The 25296-nt window shown below is 48.7% G+C and overlaps 1 protein-coding gene across 3 annotated transcripts in view; it reads left to right on the top strand.

Moving 5' to 3' along the window:
- The first annotated feature begins 716 nt into the window (after positions 1-716).
- The window catches only part of RGS7 (regulator of G protein signaling 7), a 70194-nt gene continuing 45614 nt past the window's right edge, over positions 717-25296 (top strand). For 2 of the 3 annotated variants that reach the window (XM_036422772.2, XM_036422770.2), the window contains exons 1-2: positions 718-872; positions 2272-2399. In XM_036422772.2, the coding sequence (XP_036278665.1) occupies positions 2322-2399 (78 nt within the window). In that variant the 5' untranslated portion in view covers positions 718-872; positions 2272-2321. Of the gene's footprint in view, positions 873-2271; positions 2400-25296 lie in introns of all 3 variants that reach the window. The other variant, XM_045576018.1, reaches the window with a different exon arrangement.

Raw genomic sequence — 25296 nt, 5'->3', positions numbered from 1 at the left:
AGTGGGAGATGGTCAGACGAGGGTGTATGTAAAATCGATTTAGATAGTAGCATTTATAACAGAAGGTAGGAATACCCATCCACCCACCCCTCCATCCACCCACCCGTCCACCCATCCATCCATCCATCCATCCACTCACCTATCCTCCCATCCATCCAACCACCCATGAACCCACGCATCCATCCATCCACCCACCCACCCACTCAAGCACCCATCCTCCTATCCATCCATCCACCCGTCTGTCCATCCATCCACCCGTCTGTCCATCCATCCACCCGTCTGTCCATCCATCCATCCACCCACCCACCCACCCACCCATCCATCCATCCATCCATCCACCCACCCACCCCTCCCTCCCTCCCTCCCTCCCTCCCTCCCTCCATCCATTCACCCATCCATCCCTCTCCCTCACTCCCTCCCTCCATCCATCCCTCCATCCCCCCCCCCGCCCTCCCTCCCTCCCTCTCTCCCTCCCTCCGGCTGCCTCCGGGGCTCCAGGCCTGAGCGGGCGCAGGGCGGGTCCCCGGGGCGGGAGGCCGGGCGGCGCGGTCGGTCGTGCAGCCGGAGCCCAACCCGCCGCCCCTCCGGCCGCGGCCCACGTGACCGGCTCCCTCGCGGCCGCGCGCACGGGGGCGGACGGGCGGTCGGCGCTGGGCCCGGCGCCGCAGCCGGAGCGGAGGAGGCGGCGGCGGAGGCGGAGCGGCGGCCGCGCGGGAGCCGCTGCGCGCGGCGGGGGCGGCGGTCCGGTCCGTCCCGGTGCCGGTGCCGGTCCGGAGCGGCGGGCGGAGCGGACGGAGCGGATGGAGCGGCGGGGCCCTGCCTCCCGCTGACGCCGCCGGAGCAGACGCCGCGGCCGTGACCTTGGCGCGGAGGTAACGGGGCGCGGGGCGGGGGCGGCGCCAGCGGGGCCCGGGCGCCGCCGCACCCACCGCGCCCTGCGGGCCGGTCCCGCGGCCCGGGCTCCGGCTCCGGCTCCGGTTCGGGCTCCGGTTCGGGCTCCGGTTCGGGCTCCGGTTCGGGCTCCGGTTCGGGCTCCGGCTCTGGGCGCCGCCGGGAGGGCGCAGGGCGCGGGGCGCGCTCCCCCCGTGCGCTCCGGGCTCCGGGCTCCGGGCTGCGGGGCGGCGGGCGTCCCCGCGGGGATCCAGGCGAGTGCCGGGGGGCGGGCTGCACCCCCACCCGTGCCCCCGCCGTGCCCGCGCCCCGGATTTCTCGGGATCTCGTCCTCGGGGCCGGGATCGCCCTGGTCCCCCCTGGTTCCCGGGGCGCTCGTTCCGGGCGCAGGAGCCGCCCGTGGGGGAGGCGCGGGCCGGAGGGGACCCCTGTCCGGGGAGGGGCATCGCTGACGCCCGCCGGGGGCTGGGGGGACAGAGAGGGGTTCAGGGGGGGACTAGACCGACCCCGGGACAGACTGTGGGCGCAGACGGCCCCTCTCGCCCTTTTTTTGGGGGGGGGGGGGGGTAGCGGACCCGCGGGTGTGAGGAGAGAACTCTGGTGAGGGGATGGAGCCCTGGGTTTGGGGTTTTTCCCAGCTGAAGCACCAAACTCTTTGCGAAAGGAGTTTCCAGAAAAGCCACCCCCTTGGAAGCTGCAGCCCAGTGGCTGCTGGAGCCCACGGGTGGCCTTGGCTTCCAGCCCCCCTGGGTGGGGGGCGAGGGGTGGGGGTGGGGGTGTACTGTGGATCCAATTAGAAAATCCAATTAGAAAACTGCATCAAAGCTGTTCCTGCCACTCCCTCCCCCGCCCCCGCCAGCCCCGCAGGTGAGCGTGGTCCAGGCGGATGGATGGATGGATGGATGGATGGGCAGGTGCGGTGATGGATGGATGGATGAATGGATGGATGGATGAATGGGAGGATGGATGGATGGATGGATGGATGGATGGATGGATGGGCAGGTGCAGTGATGGATAGATGGATGGATGGATGGGCAGGTGCGGTGATGGATGGATGGATGGATGGATGGATGGGCGGATGGGCAGGTGCAGTGATGGATAGATGGATGGATGGATGGATGGGCAGGTGCGGTGATGGATGGATGGATGGATGGATGGGCGGATGGGCAGGTGCAGTGATGGATGGATAGGCAGGTGCAGTGATGGATGGATGGATGGATGGATGGATGGATGGATGGATGGGTGGATGGATGGATGGATGGATGGGCAGGTGGGCAGGTGCGGTGGATGCTGTAGTTCTTCCAGCATCGCCGCCCCACCTGGAGCGCTTGGCTGGCCATTCGGGGCGCCCTGAAGTCCCCCTCACCCCTCCCTTGGCAGGCGAAGACTGCGAACTCCTGCCCCCCAGCGCCGACCACGTGTGGGGTGACATGGCCCAGGGGAACCACTACGGCCAGACCAGCAACGGGGTGGCGGACGAATCCCCCAACATGCTGGTGTACCGGAAGGTAAGGTGTCCGGTTTTCCTTGGAGAAACAGGGCAGCTGGCCTCCTCGGGGTGCCCCCCTGCCGTATGGATGGACCGTAAATTACTCCCTGGCCCCGGTGGGTTTCCTAACCCTGAACCCCAGCACCTGGGCCGGAGGACAAGCTGGGGTCCCCATCAGAGATATAGGGGTGGCAGCCGGTCCTGTCTGTCCTCACACTTCTGGCTGATTCCACAGGCTTGAACCTGCGATCAGCAATAACAGAAAATAATGTATGAGCATCTTCTCCTATGTTTCGTGTGTTACACACATGATGGTACAGCCTCCTTCATAAGGTGTAGTAAGTAGCTCTCCCTATGCTGTCCTTGCGAGCGTTCGGGTTGTAATAATATAAAAGTTCCCCATGAGAAAGGAAACTAAGCCCCCTTTTCAACAACAGTGAGTGTGTCTGTGCGTGGAGGATGGTCTCGGGGTTTTACCCCCTCTCCACACCATCCTGCTAATGTTTGTCTCAGCCTAAATGGTCTTTTTATTTGGTGTGACTTTTATCGGTTTGCTGGTGGGCATGTATGTGGTAGTGCCATATGCCCACTAAATAAATCTTTCTATAACAGAGGTGTTTTGTTGTTGTTGTTGTTTGTGGTGGTTTTTTTGTGTTTGTTTTTGTTTTGCCACAAACCAATCTGACAGCTTTATGCCTTTGATAAGGGTGCTGTTATCAGCAACACGTTTCTAACTACTGAGCCATGATACCAAAGATATGTTTGAATCTTGTGCACGCCTCGGAGGGATGGCGTAGGTAATTCGTCACTCTGGTACGAATCAGCATTACTGAGGTTGGACTGCTTACTTCTATTGCATTTTTTCGCCATGGTTATTACTTCTTTTCTTTAGCGTAGCATCTGTCATGCGTATTGGGCAGGATTTCTTGACTTAACCTTAGCACCAGCTAAAAGGAAACCATTGCCGAAGCCGGTGTGACTCAGTGGATAGAGCATCGGCCTGCAGACTGAAAGGTCCCGAGTTCAATTCTTGTCAAGGGCTTGTACCTTGGTTGCGGGCACATCCCCGGTAGGGGGTGTGTAGGAGGCAGCTGGTCGATGTTTCTCTCTCATCGATGTTTCTAACTCTCTATCTCTCTCCCTTCCTCTCCGTAAAAAAAAAATCAATAAAATATATTTAAAAATAAAATAAAAGGAAACCATTACCTGGAAACCAAGGACATTTTTGAGGACTTTGATTATTAGCAGGGCTGGGCCAAATGGTTTCGTGGGCCTTATGGGGCCCGCGGGCCGACATTCCCCACCCCCTGAGTTAGAAGATCAAGATAAATCCAGACTTCCCTTCTGTGGGGCCCAGAATCAGGCAGAGGTGATGATGAATGTGGGGGGGGGGGGTATTTTTAAAAATATATATTTTATTGATTTATTTACAGACAGGAAAGGAGAGGGAGAGTCAGAAACATCGATGATGAGAGAGAAACATCGATTCAGCTGCCTCTTGCACGCTCCCTACTGGGGATGTGCCCGAAACCAGGGTACCATGCCCTTGACGGGAATTGAACCCGGGACCCTTCAGTCTACAGGCCGACGCTCTATCCACTGAGCGACACCGGCTAGGGCTGGAGGGAATACTTTTATTTTACTGTGAAAGTGTCTGGGCACCTTGACCCGATGCTAGTGGGTTTTTGTTTTTTTTTCTCCCTAGCCTCGCGGACAGCACTAGGTTGAGTATCTGTGAAGAGAGTTGGATGGGTCTGTGACAGCGTAGTATGATGGAAAACAAAGGTAGAGGTGAATTGCCAGGTTTAGCCTTCAAGCATCCCAAAGGTTATAAAGCAAGAAAAGAACCCACTTGAGCCTAAACGATTACTATTGTGTTTCTCCATGGATCGCAATAACTGGCTGAGTGCTCATTCTATGCAGAGTTGGTTATGAGAAAAGCTATTTGGGAGGGGGCAGTTGTGTGCTTTAAAATAATGTATAAGACTTTTATTGTTGGGTGTGATTCTGAATTTTGAAGGAATTTGGGGCATGGATGATTCTATCTCGCAGGTGTGTGTCTTGTGGAGCCTTGAGCTTTTGGGTGTGAAATGACAGTGGCTAAATAGGTCAAACTACATTTTTTTTTTTCCTTCTCTTTGTTTCACAGAACAGATTGGGGCTGAGTTGGCTAGTCAACTGAGTTATCTTGATTAGAAAAAAAATTTTAGACGGCACCAATCCATGAGTCTTATTTAGCAAATTATCATGAAAATAAATGAAGAAGGAGACTGGGGGTTTTAGAAATAGTTATTGGACTATCTTGTGTATCTGAGCTTCAGGTTACTAATTTTGAATTTACCGTATACATTGTCTAGCACCAAATTGTGAATAGACTGTAATAACTCCTCGGAGAAATTCAGTGCCTCATTCTTTTCAGTGTTCCTATTTTGCTAGTTAAGTTTAGAGCTGCTTGTGCTTCTCACTGTGGCCTTTTCTTAGCTCTTTGGGGTGAATGACACGCATAATGTATTTTTAGAAAAGATGTCTCTGATAAATAATCATTGGGGGGGAAAATAACTTCGTTTGGTACAAATAACCGCCAGGTGATTTATTTTAGGAAACGCAGTGTTCTTGGTTATCATTTGCTAGTTACCAAAGTCATATGTTCCATGTCTGTGTGCACACACAACACGGCATCATGGATTTCCTGGGACAGTGTTTTGCCTCTGATTTTTGCGTCCTCTGTGGTCTTTGCATGTAATATCTGCTCACTAGAGGCCACGTTATCTTCTTCTTTTTTTTAATGAATCAACACATTGTATTTTGAACTTTAAAGAGTATTCACCTTAGGCAGGTATCAATGTTCACTTGGAGAGGGGCGTGGGTCGGATCGATGTATTAGGACAGTTCCTATGGGCCAGGGATCGGCAAACTCATCAGTCCGCAGAGCCAACTACCAACAGCACAATGATGGACGTGTCTTTGGAGAGCCACATTTTTTAAACATAAACCCATTCTAACGCCACTTCTTCCACACAGACTCGCCCGGTCCGTGGTATTTTGTGGAAGAGTCGCACGTGGCTCGCGAGCTGCAGTTTGATGACCACAGGTCTAAGCTATTTCCGTTAAGCAGCACACAGACACGTGAACTTGGGGTGATAATGAACTTGGGTCTCCCATGGTTCAACTTTCTCTCTCCTCAGTTGCTGCTGTCCGTGGTCTTTGAGGGAAAGATGAGGATGGGGGAGGAGGGGATGGCGGCCTGGATTTTATTGCCTTCATTTTCACCTCCAGCCTTCCCGAACCTAATTGATGGGGTGAGGGGCGGGGGGGAAGCACAGGGGGACAAATCAGAGGCTTCCCAGGGGCTTGATTGCCTCCTAATGGCCTCTGTGGTTGCACTGCCTGATGGGAAACGGTATTTTTAGGCGGCATGGGTGATGGAATGAGACCACTGCCGAGAAGATGGGAATAGTTTGGATTTGGACAGTTTAGTGACTTTAATAAACGTTAAGTCTCCTTGAGAACGGGATTTTGGCAGACGGGCCACACAAATAATTGGTCTTTGCTCCGTCTTTCCCATCAGCGAAGGGCAGGCGTGTAAATGTCAGGCTTACAGATTTCTGTGTTGCAAAATATCCATCTAATTAGGAGATGATTGTCAATGATAACGTGGGAGCCCGGATCCTTAGGGGGGAAAATAATCACGCTTCTCTCTGCCATTCAGCCAAGGCAGTGGTGGGCAAACCCATTAGTCCACAGAGCCAAATGTCAACAGCACAACGATTGAGATTTCTTTGGAGCGCCACATTTTTTAAACTTCAACTTCTTCAAAATAAGACTCGCCCAGGCCTTGGTATTTTGTGGAAGAGCCACCCTCTAGGGGCCAAAGAGCCACATGTGGCTCGCGAGCCGTGATTTGCTGAGCCAAGACGATATACGTAGCCTGTCCTCCTTCAAACTCCCTTTGTCTTGTATCCTATTCGATTAACAAGCGGCTCAGGACATTGGGACTCTAACAGGTTAACCATGAACTTGATTCCAGCTCCACTGAAATTGCCGTGTGGTCCAGGCTGGGCAGGTATGGCTGAGGGGCCCCTCTAGAAGCATCGATATTTCTCCAAAGCTAAAAGGGTGACTTTTCTGCATATATGTGCTGGGACAATGGCAGCTTTGCAGTATTGGCTGGGTGTTTAAGAGTCGGTTGAGGCCCTAGCCGGTGGATAGAGTGTCGGCCTGCAGACTAAAGGGTCCCAGGTTTGATTCTGGCCAAGGGCACATGCCCAGGTTGTGAGCTTGATCACCGCCCCCCCCCCCCCCGCAATAGAGGATGTGCAGGAGGCAGCCGATCAATGATTCTCTCTCATCATTGATGTTTCTATCTCTCTGTATCTCTCCCTTCCTCTCTGAAATCAATTAAAACAACAACTATATATATAAAAGCCAAGCAACCAGAATGACGAATGACCAGAATGACCAGTCGCTATGACGCGCACTGCGGCGGCCAACCAGTCTGATCAACCTCTTGTGATCCCTTCCCCAAGCCAGCCTGGCCCTGATCATCCTCCCATCCCGATCTGGGGTGGGGTCGGCTGGCCAACCTCCCATATTCCCTGTCCACCACCACCCCGCTGGCCAGGCCTTATTGACCCCAATGGGGCAGGCTGGCCAGACCCCATTTGTGTACGAATACGCACCGCATCTCGTGTGTGTGTGTGTGTGTGTGTGTGTGTGTGTATGTGTGTGTGTGTATATATATATATATATATATATATATATATATAGAGAGAGAGAGAGAGAGAGAGAGAGAGAGAGAGAATTGGTTGAGGAGTCTTCTTATTTTAGGTCTTTTCTGGTGATTATTATCAAGTACAAGTATTTTTAAGGACTCAGTATGCTTCAACGGGAAGTGTGGGCATTGCCGTGGGCATCTTGGTTTCAAACTTTGGTTCTGCTGCTGTTTGTGTGGCTGTGGTTTAGCATCTCACTTCTTTCACTTCGGACTCCCTGCCTGTCATGTGATGGAAAACAGCCCGGCCGGCGTGGCTCTGTGGTGGGTAGATTAGAATTTCTCGAACAGATAGGTTAGAATTTGTTGGTTCTCCATGATTTGTGTAAAACTGTTTCACGTGGCAGTGTATAATAAATAGTACTTACGCATGTGCCATTATGGCACAATGCAAACAAATACCGGAGTAAAAAAATAACATAAAGCACCCCATGTACCCATCACGCAATGTCAACACTTACGAATTGTGGGTAAATATTGTTTCTCTGACGCTTCCTCACTTCTCTCCCCAGTGATTCTTTTGAAGCAAACATCAGACAATGTTATCACTTAAGCTGTGAATTCTTAGGATGTATATAGGGCAGCGAAGAAGCTATTGTTCACAAAATAATAGCACATGGAGACATAAATGCAGTTTTATTTGTTTTGATTTTATGAAGTCACTGCTATTGGGGGTATTGGGGTGAGGCAGGCAGTCCTGCATCTTTTAAAGAATCGTGTAGATGTTTAAAAAAAAAAAGTAAAAATCCCAGACTCTCAAAATGGGAACATTCATTGTCTGCCTTTGATCTTTATTTCATATCTTCACCCTTTTGTTCCCAATGCACTGAAATTCGGACAACATTAGTGAAGATAAGAGTGTTTGCTGTATTATGAAGGTTAAGGGGAAAAAAGAGAGATTTAGCTACACTAATAAGAGAGAAACATGCAAATTTTCTCTGACATGAAACCAAGCAGAGCTAAGTTCTTAAGATATCACCGGGGTCTGGCTGGTATGGCTCAGTGGTTGAGCATCGACCTATAAACCAGGAGATCACGGTTCGATTCCTGGTCAGGGCACATGCCTGGGGTGCGGGCTCAGTCCCCAGGGTAGGGCCTGCAAGAGGCAGCTGATCCATGATTCTCTCTCATCATGGATGTGTTTCTCTCTCTCCCTCTCCCTTCCTCTCTGAAATCAATAAAAACACGTTAAAAGAAATAGGATCTGGGTGCTGGAATAACTTTTCTCTCTTGCACAGTAACCTGAGAGATGTTATGCATTGGAGACTGTCCTTTACAAGTGTCTTTCATTGCTTCCTGTGCTCTTTTATTTTAAAAATATATTTTATTGATTTTTTTACAGAGGAAGAAAGAGGGATAGAGAGTTAGAAACATCGATGAGAGAGAGAATCATCGATCAGCTGCCTCTTGCACACCCCCTACTGGGGATGTGCCCGCAACCAAGGTACATACATGCCCTTGACGGGAATCGAACCTGGGACCTTTCAGTCCGCAGGCCGATGCTCTGCTCTATCCACTGAGCCACACTGGTTTCGGCTTGCTGCGCTCTTTAATTTTGTTGGTGGAGCCCTCCTCATGAGTTCGGAGAGTGGGATAATCGAGCACTAATTGCCCCACGGATATTCTTTCTGATCGTTTGAAACACCAGCCTGGCAGAGCCCAGCGCCTGCCTGCTGATGGCTAATGACTCCTAATCAGCCATAACTTAATAACGCTCATGGAAGCAAGTGTTTGCTTTCTTTCGTGTTTGTGTATATTGCAACGGCTTTGGGGAACTCCGCGGATGATTCTCAAGATGACTTTAGAACGACCGGTAGGGCCTTTTGCCAAGAAATCTCCTCTTTAATTGTCATTTCCTCTTTTAGGAAAGATAGAGAGTGGCCATTGCCTGAAAAGAAAACCGAAAATCCATGGACTTTCTTATATTAGTTTTTAAAAACTGGAACCTGGCCAGTGTGGCTCAGTGGTTGAGCGTCAACCTAGGAGCCAGGAGGTCACGGTTTGATTCCTAGTCAGGGCACATGCCTAGGTTGCGGGCTCCATTCCCAGTGTGGGGTATGCAGGAGGCAGCTGGACCTCTCTCTCTCTCTCTCTCTCTCTCTCTCTCTCTCTCTCTCTCTCTTTCTCGCTTTCTCTCTCTCTTTTTCTCTCCTCCTTCCTCTCTGAAATCAATAAAAATATATTTTAAAAAATGTGCATCCCTTTAAATAATTGTTAAATCATCAAAATTTAAGAAGTCAATTCATGATGAGTAGGCACAGTAAAAGGTATGCCATAGCCTAACATTAAAGCAGTGTTGACAAATTTACAAAGTGCCTTTATGGATATGGCTTCATTTTACTTATTTTTTATTTTTAAATATATTTTATTGATTTTTTACAGAGAGGAAGGGAGAGGGATAGAGAGCTAGAAACATCGATGAGAGAGACATCGATCAGCTGCCTCCTGCACCCCCCCCACCAGGGATGCTCCCGCAACCAAGGTCCATGCCCTTGACCAGAATCGAACCTAGGACCTTTCAGTCTGCAGGCCGATGCTCTATCCACTGAGCCAAACAGGTTTCGGCCAGATATGGCTTCATTTTAGCCCTCACCGTTATCCTCCAGGGGTTATGGTCCTCGCTGTGGGCGGCCGATGAGAAACCTCAGCCTCAGACACTGTCAAGGTCATGGATGAGGACACAGGACATGCGTCATGGCTTTAGATCCGTCCTGAGCTGAGTGCGAAGAGGGGAGAGGCTGTGAGACTGGCCAGTTCGCGTCTCCCTCCCTCCCCAGCTGGAGCCAGAACGGTCTTCCCCTCTGCCTGACCTCCCTCAGCAGGTCCCCTCCTCAGGGGAGGTCACGGTCAGACGCCCAACTCCCAACGAGTTAGTTCCTTCCGATGATGCAAAATCTAGTTTTCTGGCACTCCGTCCCACGGCGGGGATTCCCATGGCTGGGTCTCCATGGCCGGTGTCTACAGACTTTTAGGGGAGAACACTTCCCGCATGCGAACACCCCAGTCCTCACTTCCCCGGCCTTCTCTGTGCGAGGTTAATGCATCGGTTCCATTTCGCTCAGTCCCACTTGACAGACTCATTTTCCTACCTGTCAGCCTTCTCCGGAGACGCCAACAGAATGACGCCTCATTTCACTCCAGTCCTGTGCTTACAGCTTCCTTCGCTGCCCATCCTGTCATGGCTTTATTTTCTATTGTTTAGAGCAGCGGTGGGCAAGCTCATGAGTCGGCAGGGCCAAACATCAACAGGACAATGATGGGCATGTCTTTGGAGAGCCGCATATTTTAAGCGTAAGCTTCTTCCACACAGACTCGCCCAGGCCGCGGTGTTTTGTGGAAGAGCCGCACTCAAGGAGCCAAAGAGCCGCGTCCACAGGCCGACGCTCTATTCACTGAGCCACACCGGCTAGGGCTCAGTGCTTTTGCTGACTTGAGGGAGGCGAAGTGATAGTAGCCAGCGAGCGGGATGTGACAGGAGACACGCGCACGCTCAACGGGCAAACCTAAGCTCTGTGCAGGGCGCTGCGGAGCCTGCCAAATGGCCTCAGTTGCAAGGTTGCCAGTGACCGCAAAGGAGATCCTCTTTTCTTTTTTAAAATACATTTTATTGATTTTTTTTTTTTTTTTTTTTTTTTTTACAGAGCGGAAGGGAGAGGGATAGAGAGTTAGAAACATCGATGAGAGAGAAACACCGATCAGCTGCCTCCTGCACAACCCCCTATTGGGAATGTGCCCGCAACCGAAGTACATGCCCTTGACCGGAATCGAACCTGGGACCCTTGAGTCTGTAGGCTGACGCTCTATCCACTGAGCCCAACCAGCTAGAGTAGGAGATCCTCTTGCCAACAGGCTCTTGTTTGCCTGTTCCTCCTTGCTGCAAGGGTCTGCCGAGAGCAATTTAAGTCATATAGTATCACGAGTTTCTGGAGTCTGCCCAAATTATCCGGGCAGATTCTGATTGTTGGACTGGAGTTTGGGGTCTGTTGCAGGATAATTGTAAGGAATCCTTAGCTCAGGGTTTCAGCACCTTGGACAGCGCCCAGGTCAGCTCCATAAAGTACTACTCCAGCAATATCTACCTCTCTTTGGCATTTTCACTTGCCTTTTATTTAATTTTTTTAAAGTTGTCTTCACCTTGTACTTCACCCTTTGTACTTCCTTCGAACATGAAAGGACACGGACTCTCTCCTGATGGCCCGATTCCAAGTTTTTGAGATTGGAATCTAATTACCTCGTTCAGTGGTCAGCAAACTCATGAGTCCACAGAGCCAAGTGTCAACAGTACAACGATTGGAATTTCTTTGTGGAGAGCCACATTTTTTAAACATAAACTTCTTCTAACGCCACTTCTTTACACCATAGACTCGCCCAGGCCGTGGTATTTTGTGGAAGAGCCACACTCAAGGGGCCAAAGAGCCGCGTGTGGCTCTCGAGCCGCGGTTTGCTAACCACGGACCTAGTTTATCTTTTAACACTTGGGCACAGTTTTGTCACTGCCTAATGAGCACGTTGGCTGCCCTGAGTGAGGGCCTAGTTTTTATTCTTATGATGGGACTAAAAGAGAGGAGGAGGTCATGGTTTTAGACCTGACCCTCCAGGCCAGCTCCTTCAGCATGGGGGTTGGGGGACACAGGGTCTGACAGGTACTGCTCTGGTTTACAGGAGGGAGGTGTTCTGTTTTTCGAATGCATGGCTGGTTGAGAGAAATGAATTACCATGACATCTGTTGGTATTTAAAACTAGAGGCCTGGTGCATGAATTCATGCACACCCTGATATTTTTTTTTTTTGCCGGGGGAGGGGGGGCACGATTGGGGGTGGGACTGGCTGGGTTATGAGTGGGCCAGCCCCGCCTTCTGTTTGAACTCTGGTCGAACTCCCGGTTGAGAGGACAATTTGCATATAACCCTTCCAAAACCTGGTGTATTCACTGGCACTGCATATAACCACAGACACATATTATCAAGGCATTGTATCACGTAATCAGATGCTTCAGTTTTTAAACTTCTTTTTTACTTCCAAATAAAATAACAGAGACATTTGAGGTTTGCCCTACATGAGAAATAAATCCGGTATTTAAATGATTGCATTAACAAAAAAAATGCCATGGCTTTTGTTTGCTACTTTGATAAGATTTACATCTCATTCTTGCTGTCAAATGAATTTAGTAATTATTTTTCCCTCTCAGCCCTGCCAAATTGATTTCTGTTTCTCAAGTATCCTGAGACGATAGCATAACAATTTGAGGTCTGCGCATGATTTGTGATTCTATTGGTATTTGTTCATCTGGTGGGGATTCATGAGTTATAATACCTTTATTTCACATTTTATAGAATATTTTTGCTTGAGGAAAGGTAAACTATGGACAATATGAGCATCTAGCACTGACATTTATTTTTTTATTTTATTTTAATATATGTATTTTCTTTTTTCTTTTTATTTATTTATTTATTTATTTATTTTAATATATTTTATTGATTTTTTTTTTTGCCCCCCTCTCTCCCTCCCACACATCCCTTCCCTCCCCAGAGTTTTATGTCCATTGGTTGTACTTACATGCATGTATAAAAGTCCTTCGGTTGATCTATTATCTCCGCCAGATCTTCCTCCCCTCCCCGCTGTAATTTGACAGTCTGCTTGTTGATATACTGTCTCTATATCTATCTTTTGGTTCATCAGTTTATAATGTTCTTTATTATCCACAAATGAGTGAGGTAATGTGGTGTTTCTCTTTCATTGATTGGCTTATTTCACTCAGCATGATGTTCTCCAATTCCATCCAGGTTGTTGCAAATGATGAGAATTCCTTCTTTTTTATGGCAGCATAGTACTCCATTGTGTAGATGTACCATAGTTTTTGGATCCAGTCATCTGCTGATGGGCACCTAGGCTGTTTCCATATTCTGGCTATTGTAGATGGTGCTGCTATGAACATAGGGGTGCAAATATCCTTTCTGATTGGTGTTTCTAGTTTCTTGGGATATATTCCTAGAAGTGGGATTACTGGGTCAAATGGGAGTTCCATTTTCAGTTTTTTGAGGAAACTCCACACTGTTCTCCACAGTGGTTGCACCAGTCTGCATTCCCACCAGCAGTAGCACTGACATTTAGCTACTCTAATGTAATGGCCTAGCACCTTTAATAGTAATCATGATGTTGGTGTTACCATTTAATGCCATCAGGGCCTTACCGTTTTTGCTTGGTTGGATCTCAAAGAATGTCGGAGGAGTTGCTTAGCATCAAGGCTCAGTTCACCCCCTAAGGGAAATGCATGAAGCTGAGGATCAAATTCGGGGTGGCAGATAATAGTAGACTGTTCAACTTGAATTTATACAAGGAGGATATTCAAACATCAGACTTTTTTCATTATCTTTCTCTTTTTTCACTTTTTTTTTAAATTAAGGTATTATATGTGTACATATTCATTATCTTCCTTTTACGGAAAGTAAACAGAGTGGCAGATAAAGTGCTGTCTGTATTCACTCAGACAACTTCTGATATCAGTTGTAGGGTGAACAGAGTCAACCAGTATCTTAACAACCTCTGAAACTATCAAATCATGGTATCAGTTTGTGTGATATGTGGAGAAATGAAATAATCCTTGGGTCTTCTGAATAAAATTTTCAAATACGTTTTCGTTGATTTCAGAGAGGAAGGGAGAAGGGGAGAGAGAGAGAGAGGGAAACGTCAATGATGAGAGAGCATCATGGATCAGCTGCCTCCTGCACATCTCCCAGCGGCGACCGAGCCCACAACCCAGGCCTGTGCCCTGATGGGGAATCGAACTGTGACCTCCTGGAGGTCTGCATGGACTTCCTGTGGCAGCTTTGGCTTTTCACGCCATCGTTTGAACCATCTGACGAATCCCCTGGAAAACAAACAGACAAAAAGAATCGCCAGCGAACCCGCTGCCTTCCTCCAGTCATTCATGCCTCAGTGCCCTTCACCTGGCCCTCTGTTTGCACGCTTGTGTTAAGGAGTCAGGTGCCACGTATTTTTAAAGACCTGAGCCCAGGCGGCCTTGAACGCAGCTCATTGAATAACCAAGCACGCACTGCTTTGCCCTGATTTAAAAATAACCCAGGTTTCGGCTATTTCTGCTGTTACAACAGCAGCCCGGTACTGCAGGTGTTCGCGACGGGAGCACTTAAACGTTGGCAAGCGCCTCACGCATCCAGGAATACTTTAAAACGCTGTCAAATGCGAGATCTGACTCCGAAAGGCAGAGAGAGTTCTTGGAGGCCATTCACCCAATCGATATGTTCCATCCAAGTCTTATTTTATACTCAAAAGCGAGCCCGGCCGGTGGTGGCTCAGGGGCTGGAGGTCATGGTTCGATTCCCAGTCAGGGCACATGCATGGGTTGCAGGCAAGATCCCCATTAGGGGGCGTGCAGGAAGCAGTGGATCAATGATTTTTCTCTCATCATTGGTGTTTCTCTCTCTCTCTCTCTCTCTCTCTCTCTCTCTCTCTCTCTCTCTCTCTCCATCCTCACCTGGGGATGTGTTTATTGGCTAGAGAAAGAGAGAGAGAAGGGAGAGAAGATTCCATCATGGAATTTATGGGAAGCCCTGATTCTGTCGGGAGGAGGAGATAGAGAAGGTGTCCCTGAGCTGAGGTGTTGATGCTGTGGCTGAAAGAACTGGTAGGTGTCAGAGGGACCTACTCTCCTTGGGTTCACTGACCTTATTCCAACTTGTCAGGCACAAATTCCCTCATCGAGGACTCCTGGCCCTCCCGTAGCTTGTAATTAATTCTTTCTGTGATTAGTCATTTAATATCGGTCTTCCCTTGTGATCCTCGGTCGTGAGGTCACTTTTTTTTTTTTTTTATCATCTGGACGTGAATGATTTTGAATTATTTTGCGAGTGCTCTTCGATGTCCCACTGGATGCAGTCCAGCCAGCTTCTCCTTTGAGGGGAGCGAATGTATTTCAATTAATGGGCTGGTGGCAGGTCCAGCGGGAAATGAATGAGACTTGACTTGAAAAATGTTCAGTGCTGCTCCCGTTCCCTCTTTAATACGTGGATTCTGGTGGTTTTCTGATTGACCTTTCCCCAAAACTATGAATAGACCGCTTTGCCATTTGCCGGGATAGCACACTGGTGTTTCAATGCTCGCTTCAGGCCTGGTGGTAATTAAACTTCCCAATGCGTTTAGAGTTCTAACTTTCCCGTTTCCTCGGGCACCTTCAGACCGCGGTGGGTGCCACATCTCCCACATGGATGCTGCTTCCGTGGACCCTGTACCTTTAAAAAAAAACAAACAAAAAAACAACCCGCCATTACCTTCTCTCTCAGGAGTAGGAATGTCATAGTAGAAAAATATTTGTGCGACAACACTTAAAATGCTGCAACTCTCTACATCCAGATTATGGAGGGACGTGGAAGGTTTATGAGATCAAGCTGTGGGTCATTTACGTCCGTAATTGTTCCCATGTCAAGAATCCTATCTCATAAAAGAGTAATATGCAAATGGACCATAACTCCAACACACAAGATGGCTGCCCCCATGTGGACAAAAGATGGCCACCACAAGGTGGTCAGCAGAGGAGGGAAGTGGGGGAGGGGGACCAGGACTGCAGGGGAGGGCAGTTGGGAGTAATCAGGCCTGCATGGGAGGGAAGTTAGGGGTGACCAGGCCAGCAGAGGAGGGAATTTGGGGGTGACCTGGTCTGCAGGAAGGGCAATTTCAGGCCATACCCAGTCCTACAGGGAGAGCAGTTGGGGAGGACCAGGCCTTCAGGAGAGGGCAGTTAGGGGTGACCAGGCCTGCAGGGGAAGGTAATTAGGGGCAAACAGGCTGGCAGGGGAGCAGTTAGGCACCAATCAGGCTGGCAGGGGAGTGGTTAGGGGGTGATCAGGCTGGCAGGCAGAAGCGATTGGGGCAATCAGGAAGGCAGGCAGGAGAGCAGTTGGGAGCCAGCAGCCCTGGATTGTGAGAGGGATGTCCCAGATTGGAGAGGGTGCAGGCTGGGCTGAGGGTCAAACTCCTCCCGCCCCATGCATGAATTCATGCACCAGGCCTCTAGTTGAGATTTTAAATCAGGTGGCCAGGGGAAGACCTGACAGAGAAGCTAACCTTGGACTACAGATGTAAAGGGAGTGAGAAAGGCGCTGTCAGGGGGTCAGTGTCCAAATAGGAGCAAGGTGAGGGAAATTTCTGGAGAAAAAAGATACCTAGCAGGATCAGGGGATAACAAGGAAGCCAGAGAGGCCTACGTGGAAGGACCAGCAGGATGAGGAAGATGAAGAGGAAGGGGAAGGGGAAGAGGATGAGGTCAGATTCATAACAAGGCCTTTAGGGCTATGTGTGCTGCCTGAGGACACGTAAGGAATGGAGAGGGAGAGGGAGAGGGAGAGGGAGAGGGAGAGGGAGAGAGAGAGAGAGAAATAGACTTGTTTATTCAAATGGCTTTTCTGCTGGAGCCTGGAAATTCACCGTTAGATTCATTTCCACTCACTGCCTTCCATTTTAAAGATGCAAATATTCACAGGCAGGTAGGAAATTGTGAGTCTCCTGGGAGAAAGGGGCCATTATCATGCCTCTGTTTTTCTCCAGAATACTTTTTTTTTTAATCGGAGACGTTGGTCAATAAACACAAAATTTGCCCGCACATCCACGATGCAGAAATGAAGCAACAAAAGGAGAAGGCTGGGGATGATTCACAGCGTTGCTTGAGTATGCAAATCCCACCTAATTGCCAGAATCGCTTCTGAAACCCATTTAGCCAAATGAAGCGCGGGAATTGAGAGTTGGGAAATAAAATTAGCACTTCCATGCCATTTCTCCACTCCTGTGCTAAGAACAATCGCTGTCACTCTGGCCAGGAAGATTCATCTCTCTGTACCTGGGACTGGCATCGTATTAACCTTGCAGGCTTTGTCCAGAGCTAAGAGTGCCGACGGCAAGTATCAACCCCAAGTTAATTGGGTTTAGGCTGAGCCTTTTTATAGATTCTGTCGAGGTTCCCCAGAGTCTACAGTGCGCTGATCCGTTCTGGGCTGACCTTAAAGGTGCTGCAATCATTTCCAAGTTCTTTCAGACAAGTCTCCCTGTGATCTCTGGGTTCCTTCTACCAACAGGAAGTTAGGGCATAGCAAAGGCTCTAAATGGGAGAAGGCCCTACATATATATATTATTGACTTTTTACAGAGAGGAAGGTTTCTGATAAAGAGATAGAAACATCAAGAGAGAAACATCCATCAGCTGCCTCCTGCACATCCCCTACTGGGGATATGCCCGCAAACAAAGTACATGCCCTTGACCAGAATCGAACCTGGGACCCTTCAATCCACAGGCCAATGCTTTATCCACTGAGCCAAACTGGTTAGGGCTCCATTTGAATTATTGGTAAACACACACACACACACACACACACACACACACACACACACCTATCTCTAAGAGTTAAGATGCAAATTGACCGTACCTTTGCGACGCCCACCAGCCAATCAGGAGTGGGTATGCAAATTAGCCCAACAAATATGGCGGGTTAATTTGCATGTGCAGGCACCAAGCGGCCAGGGGCGGGGCGGGATACAGGTGTTCCTGGGCAGCGTGAGAATGCAGAAAGGTGGCTCTGGGCTGGAGTGAAAAGGCGGCTCCAGCCTGAGCAAAGCCAGTGTCGGCAGCCAGGGGAAGGAAGGCCCATTCCTGCACAAATCCTCGTGTATCAGGCCTCTAGTGTGTGTGTATGTGTGTGTGCACATACACACACAAATGGCATACGCATATGCTTTAAAATAAAACTGTATTATTCACCCTGTTTCCTGAGAGCCCTCTGCCTCTCTGCAGAGTTCCCTACAAATCAGCTCTGTTTCAACCACTGGGAACCAGGGCATGTGTGTGTGTGTGTGTGTGTGTGTGTGTGTGTGTGTGTTTGAAACCAGTCTGTCCTGCACACCGACAAGCAGGGGAGGAAAAAAAAAAAGAGGGAGCTAAATATATATTGCTCCAGTTGAGCGCCTCCGATCAGGGTGACCTGGATGCGAATGTTTTATCTCAGGGTTCCATCCACGGGATGGAAGTTCCGCTGTTTTCCTGAGTCTCGGCATCCGTCCCAGGGATACTGTGGGCTTGTCTGCTCTTGCTTCCCTGTGCCCCAGTCCTCGCCTTGGGACTGGTCCACGTCCATCCTTTCTCTTGCTTGTCCAACTCATGTGCAGGAGGCGGCCGGTCCATGATTCACCTCACAGGGGCATCACTTCCAGCTGGGGGCAGGCTGTCTGAGCCACAGAACCAGGTCACGGAATTGGAGCCACCTGTGTCCAGCCGGCCAGCGTGGCTCAATGGTTGCGCCGTCGACCCATGAACCAGGCACAGATTTTACTCCTGGGTTGACATACCTTGAAGAGAAGATGAATTTATTTTTAGATGTTAGGATTATGGAAGATTTTTCTTCCTGCAGGTTTTGCGATGAACCCTACTTTCAGATTTCCACCCTTGTCTGCATTAAACTCAAACCCAAATCATACGGCTTCTCCGGTGATGGTGACATGGGCCTGGAGGGAATGCTGGAACCTTCCACTGTAATCTGCTCAGATTCTGTCAAATCCAACCATGCTTAGCACCGCTCTGGCTTACTGCATGTGGCTCAGAGGCAGATAAAATGCACCGTTTAATAAGAAAGGAAGCCTTTCTTGTCTATGACCAATGTGTTGATAAACAAGAAATATAAAATAAGATAAATAAATAAATAAATATCAGCCTTGCCTGGGTGGTTCAGTGATAGAGAGGGATCCTAGGAACCAGAAGGCACATACAATAGTTCTATTCCCGGTCAGGACATGTGCCTGGGTGATGGGCTCCATCTCCAATGGGGGGCGTGCAGGAGGCAGCAGATCCATGATTCTGTGTCATCATGGATGTTTCCATCTCTCCCTCTCCCTTCCTCTCTGAAATCGATAAAAATATATTAAAAAAATAAATAGACTTAACGTGATGGGTGTCCTTACTTGGGGTCAGACGACAAGGTATTCACCAGAGAAATGAGCATCGCTGAGAAGGGTTCACTGAGTCATTTGAAATCCATAAATTTGCCTCCTAGCTAGCTCTGCACACCGAGGGGAAATCAACGCCATGAGTTGTGAAATTGCGTCTTATGTAATATTTCTGAATACATTTCCCTCCCGTTCATTTTCCACATGAAGAGACAAGGTGACCTGTTTCCTCTGTGTGTCCCAGTGTGTGTGTGTGTGTGTGTGTGTGTGTGTGTGCGCAGCCTGGCCAGGGGGAGGGGACATGGGCGGTTGGCCGGCCTGCCTGCTGGTCAAACTCCTGGTCGAGAGGACAATTTCCATATTAGCCTTTTATTCTATAGGATAGACACCGAGTGGCCAGATAATGATGCGTCCAGAGATCATCATCATCATCATCATCATCATCATCTGGCCACTTCGTGCATAAACATCATCCTCCACCCTGAGCCTGGATACAGAGCCGTGAACATTGCTGGAGTTTTTTTTTTTTTTTTTTTTTTTTTTTTTCATTCATTCCATTGGCCACACCAACATGCGCCCTGAGCTGCTGTCGCCATGGGAACCTTGTGGAGCTGCCTGCTTCCTGTCTGTCCCCAGCTTGGGATCTTGCAGATTCCCAGGCTTAAAAAAGGCCTTTCCCTGTTTTGCTTGAGTTACTCAGATGGCACTTCACAACCCAAGGAACCACCCTCCCCCCTCAGCTGATGGAGAAAACACAGCGTCAGTAGCCAGAGTGTCTGGATTCTGCCAGCAGCGCTGTGGCAGCTCGGGGCCGGGGTGACCCGATGTTGGTCCTGCCACCTTGCCGGACCCCAGCTTTTCATCGGCGCCATCAGTTGTTTGACAGCTTGCCTGCTATTGTCACCAACAGCTCTGATTTCCCGAGGTCTATTATTACATTCAATTGCGGGCCCTCTGCCTCTTTAATATCCATGAAATCGTTGAATACATTTGCTTATTTCTGCTACAGGAAAAAAAAACCAAAAACCACACAAACAGCTTATTAGCCTCGTGATGCATACATTAGAATAGAAATGAGATCCGAGAAGCGGAGAGGCTTCTGAAGGCCAAACGGAATATCTAAACTATTAGGGTTGTAGTACCTGGGACTGGATTTGGTAACAAACTCTATGGTGAAGCCTAGGATTAGCTCTTTGCCTTCCATCGTATAAAAAATTAACATAAAATGGATCATATAATCCTCTATAATAAAAGGCTAATGTGAAAGTTGTCCCCTCGACTGGGAGTTAAGTCAGTGGGTGAGGCCGGACTTCCAACTGCCCTTGGCCCCACCCCTGGCTGGCTCCGCCTCTGATTGGCCCCCACCCTGATGGAGGGCGGGGTCAGCTGGTCAACCTCCCATATTCCCTCCCCCCGGCTGACCCAGCCCAATTGGCCCCAATCTGGGTGACCTGGCCATACTCTACCCATGCACAAATTCATGCACCAGGCCTCTAGTTAGATATAAGAGCTAAAATTATAAACCTTTAAAAAATGCAGCAGAAAACCTTTGTGATCTTGAGTTTGGCAAGGAGTTCTTGGATATGACACCAAAAAGCACAACCCCTGAAAAATTGATAAATTGGATTTTGTAAAAATAACTCTTCTTCTTCAAAAGACATCATTAAAAAACAGAAAAGATGTGCACATCATTTCTCCAATAATGACATGGATTCAGAATATATTGAGAAATTGTACAAGTAAATAATGAGACACTCTATTTAAAAAAAAAAAAATGAGCAAAGAGCTGAATAGAAATTTCACGAGAGACCAGCCATGTTATTAATGGCCATTGAGACCATGGGAAGATGCTCAACATCATTGATCATTAGGAATTGAACATTAAAACCTCACCCGCCAGGATGGCCATTTTAAAAAAGAGAGACAGAACCAGCGTGAGTGAGGGGGACAAGAAGATAAAAACCTGGGAGCATCCAGTAATTCAACCACTTTGGAAAAGTTTGGCATTTTCTTGGAAAGGTAAATATGAACTGCAAAGCAACTTAGACAAGTTTATTTTTCGAGTTTTGTTTTTTAAATATGTTTTTATTGACTTCAGAGAGGAAGAGAAGGAAGAGAGAGAGAAAAATCCATGATGAGAGAGAATCCTGGATCGGCTGCCTCCTGCACACCCCCTACTGGGGATTGAGCTCGAAACCTAGGTACGTGCCCTTGACCGGAATCCAACCCGGGATCCTTCAGGACATCTTAAATTTTTTACGTTTTCCTCTAAAGGGTCAAACTTTCTCAAGTTGTCTTTGATGGAACTCAATCTCAAATGGCTTCTATTTGATTAATTATTCTCATAATTCATTATTCTAATCATTTATTAATTCTTCTGGCCCTTGAGGCCGGAGAGGGAAGACACTGCTAGTATGTTTGCATTTCATAAAGAAAAAAAAAAAAAAAAGCTCATCTATTTATTTATCCCATTTGAGGACATAAAAAATAATAGGCAATTTGGTGAAAATTAATAATACCCCCTTTAGTTCTAATGAAAAATTCATTCATTACCATAATATCTTTATAGATGTGAAGTGTCTTTCTGTTAATGACTTTCTAGAACTCCAGCAATAGAATCACACTTGGTTTCATACTAACCTGGGAGCTAGTTGGGATGAAAACAAAGCAGGTGGATCAGGTGACTGTAGTGCAAGACCTGCAGCTTCCAGGGGTTGACATCTTGGAGGAATCATAAAATGTGATCTACTTTCATAAATAATAAAGCGATGGAAAAAATAAACAGAGAGAGGAGAAATAATTTCTTTAAAAAAATATTTTTACTGATTTCATAGAAGAAGGTAGAGAGAGAAATAGCAATGATGAGAATTATCAACCAGCTGTCTCCTGCAAGCCCCCTACTGGGGATGGAGCCTAAAACCTGACAGGGAATCAAACCATGATCTCCTGGTTCATAGGTGGATGCTAAACCACTGAGCCATGCCAGCCGAGTGAGAGAAATAATAGATCCCAGAATATAAAGAAATGAAAATGAGCAAGAATAGAGGATGCTCGCATGCCAAGTTACTTTATACAGAGGGTGGTTGGCTAACGGTGAGTTCAAATTATGTGTGAATCCGATGGAGCGATTTCCTTCCAAACCCAAGGACAACTAACTTTGAAGGAATCAGAATAAAACAAAAGACATTTGACCCCAAGTCTTTATTAAACGCTAAAGGCCCGGTGCACGAATTCGTGCATGGGAAGGGGATGTCCCCTCAGCCCAGCCTTCACCCTTTCCAATCTGGGAACCCTCAAGGGATGTGTGCCGCCATCTTTGTTGGCTTAATTTGCATACTCCTGATTGGCTGGTGGGCACTCAACCACTGAGCCACACCAGCCGGGCAGTGGCAAAAGTTTGGCCAGGTGAAAACTCTTTGTTGCCTCCGGGCCCACATTTCAAGCCTTGTTGCAGACGTCAGCACCCTCCACGAGGTCTCACATCCTTGGCCCAATGTATCTGCTTCTGCTTCTCCCGCCACCCTGAAGTGGCACCCTCTTCTCAGCGGCAGCAACACGGAGCCGGCGCCACGGGAAGCTGCGACGGGGAAGCTGGCACCCGGATTGTGTTTGCATCTCGCTCGGGCTGAACTGTTGTCACTGCGGGCGTGTGCACCCAACACGTCAGGAATAGCTGAGCGCACCCTCTCCGCCCGCGTGAACTTGAAGATGCTGAGTAAGCCAGACTCTCAGAGAGGAGCGGGAGGAAATGTCAGCGTCCCTCGGGGGCCCATGGTGCATCCAACCGAAATCCGGGTGGCTCAGTGGCTAGAGCGTCGGCCTGCGGACGGAAAGGTCCCAGGTTTGATTCCGGTCAAGGGCTTGTGCCTTGGTTGCGGGCACATCCCCAGTAAGGGAGCGTGCAGGAGGCAGGTGATCAATGATTCTCTCTCATTGATGTTTCTAACTCTCTATCCCTCTCCCTTCCTCTCTGTAAAGAAAACAATAAAATATATTAAAGAAATAAAAGATGTAGCCAGCATTTCCCATCCACACCCGCTCACGCATCCATTCTCTGGCTCAGCCAGGGTGTGGGGGGCAGGCAGAGGGTGCCAGGTGCTGGGGGGGCAGCAGTGAATGTGAGGAGCCCGCCTTGGCCTCGGGGAACCTGCCTGACTTAGGAGAGAGGAGGCTGAGCATGGGATTCGAAGATCTGTTAGTCTTTTTAAAATATATTATTGTACTTTATTGATTTCATAGAGGTAAGGGAGGAGGAGAGAGAGAGAAACATCCGTGATGAGAGAGAAGCATGGATGGGCTGCCTCCTGCACGCCCCACACTGAGGATGGAGCCCATAACCCGGGCCTGTGCCCTGACCGGGAATCGAACCATGACCTCCTGGTTCCTAGGCCGATGCTCAGTCACTGAGCCATGCAGGTTGGGCTGGTCTATTTTCTCTGTGTGTCTTTTCAGAGAAAAGCCTGAATTACTTGGGTAATTTAAGCCCAATTCTTTTCCTTTCTGCTAAATGACAGGGACCTATCTACCATGTATTTTCCCCAAATTGCACATTTTTCTCAATTCTCCACTGTGCTCTGAGGGCAGGACCATAAACCACTTTTATTTTTACTTCTTGGCCCAGCGCAACTCCCCACCAAAAATTGTTATTGAAAACGTGTTATGCTTCAGTGACTCTGCTACACACAGCGGGGGACCCAAAACGATAGGGGGTCTGTTTGGGAAAGCTTGTCACGGGGAAGATGAGACGGCCTGCAGACTGAAAGTCCCAGGTTCGATTCCCGTCAAGGGCATGGACCTTGGTTGTGGGCACATCCCCAGTGGGGGGCGTGCAGGAGGCAGTTGATGGATGTTTCTCTCTCATCGATGTTTCCAACTCTATCCCTCTCCCTTCCTCTCTGTAAAAAACCAATAATATATATTTTTTTAAAATAAAAATGGATTTTATGTTATTGAATTCTCAGGATTATCGAAGAGGGTGAAAACTCTCTGTTTTCATGGAACATGAGAGCTCCTGTTTCTCTGTCATGCAGGGATTGGGCATAAAAATAGTCCATTTCTCAAAATATCCAAGGCATTCCCACTTGCCACTCAATGGCAGGTGTCATAAAGTGACTTAGAATCATCTAGATTCTAAATCATCTACTGATTACTGCAAAACTGAACGCTAGCGGATTTCTGAATCATCTACCACCACGATGACAGCTTGAAACCCACATTTAAACCTGCTGACATTTTACATAATGGGAATTGTGGGTCACGTTAGTGCTCAGAAAAGATGCGTCCAGTGAACGAATAGATGGATGAATGGGAAGGCACTTACAGGGCTTCCAAGAATTGAGTTGTTGACTAAGACCAGTGGCTGCGTCTCCGGAGAGTCATTGGTACAAGGTGGAGGATGTCTGGCTCACGGGATAGATAAATGTGAGAAATGAGAGGGGGGGGGGAGGGGAGAGGGAGACAGAGAGGGAGAGGGAGAGGGAGAACTAACAGTTCTGTTCTAATGAGATGCTGCGTTATGGTGTGGGAACATTTGATTTTTTTCCCAACGTTAGGACACGTTTGATGAGTGAAATTTCCAGGCATTTACCTACCCAGGTGGCCCTGGAAGGCGCTGATTTGACAGAAATGCTCCTAACACCCAGCGCGAGTTTCTTTCTTGAATAGGAAGCCACGGCCCTGGTTTCACCTGCCTAGAGGCCTGCAGTCCCGCAAAGCCATGGTTTTCTCTCCATCCTTAGAGCCTGGGGGCGGATGCGCCTCCGTGAAGCGGCTCTGGGCGCCTTGCCGGTCTGATCAGGTTATTTCCAGCACCGTCACTTCTCAGGCTCCTAAAAAAATAAAATAGAAAGATGATGCTGTTTCTGCTGATCTTCAGTTCTGGGCGGGCATGGATGAGACAGGAAAAAAAATAAAAAGCTACACACACACACACACCAGGAATCTCAACCCTGTGAAGAGTGACATCGGCTCCTCTAACATGCAAAGTAAATATTTCCACCCTCGACCGGAGTGACAGCTGGGGCCAGGCGGAAGCTGATGGCACGTAGGATGATGCTCACTGACCCCGGACAAAGATGATGGCCTCTGCTTCTAGAACAACCCTCCGGATCTGCCCAAGCAGCATCTCCCGCCAAGACCCAGGGAGGAGAAGCATCCCTTGCGAGGCCCCGGGGAAGCCAGCTTGTGCCCGAGATCTGAGGGAAG

The sequence above is a fragment of the Pipistrellus kuhlii genome, unplaced genomic scaffold, assembly GCF_014108245.1.
Source record: "Pipistrellus kuhlii isolate mPipKuh1 unplaced genomic scaffold, mPipKuh1.p scaffold_m20_p_72, whole genome shotgun sequence".
Taxonomy (NCBI): domain Eukaryota; kingdom Metazoa; phylum Chordata; class Mammalia; order Chiroptera; family Vespertilionidae; genus Pipistrellus; species Pipistrellus kuhlii.
This window is presented reverse-complemented; position numbering and strand designations above follow the sequence as displayed.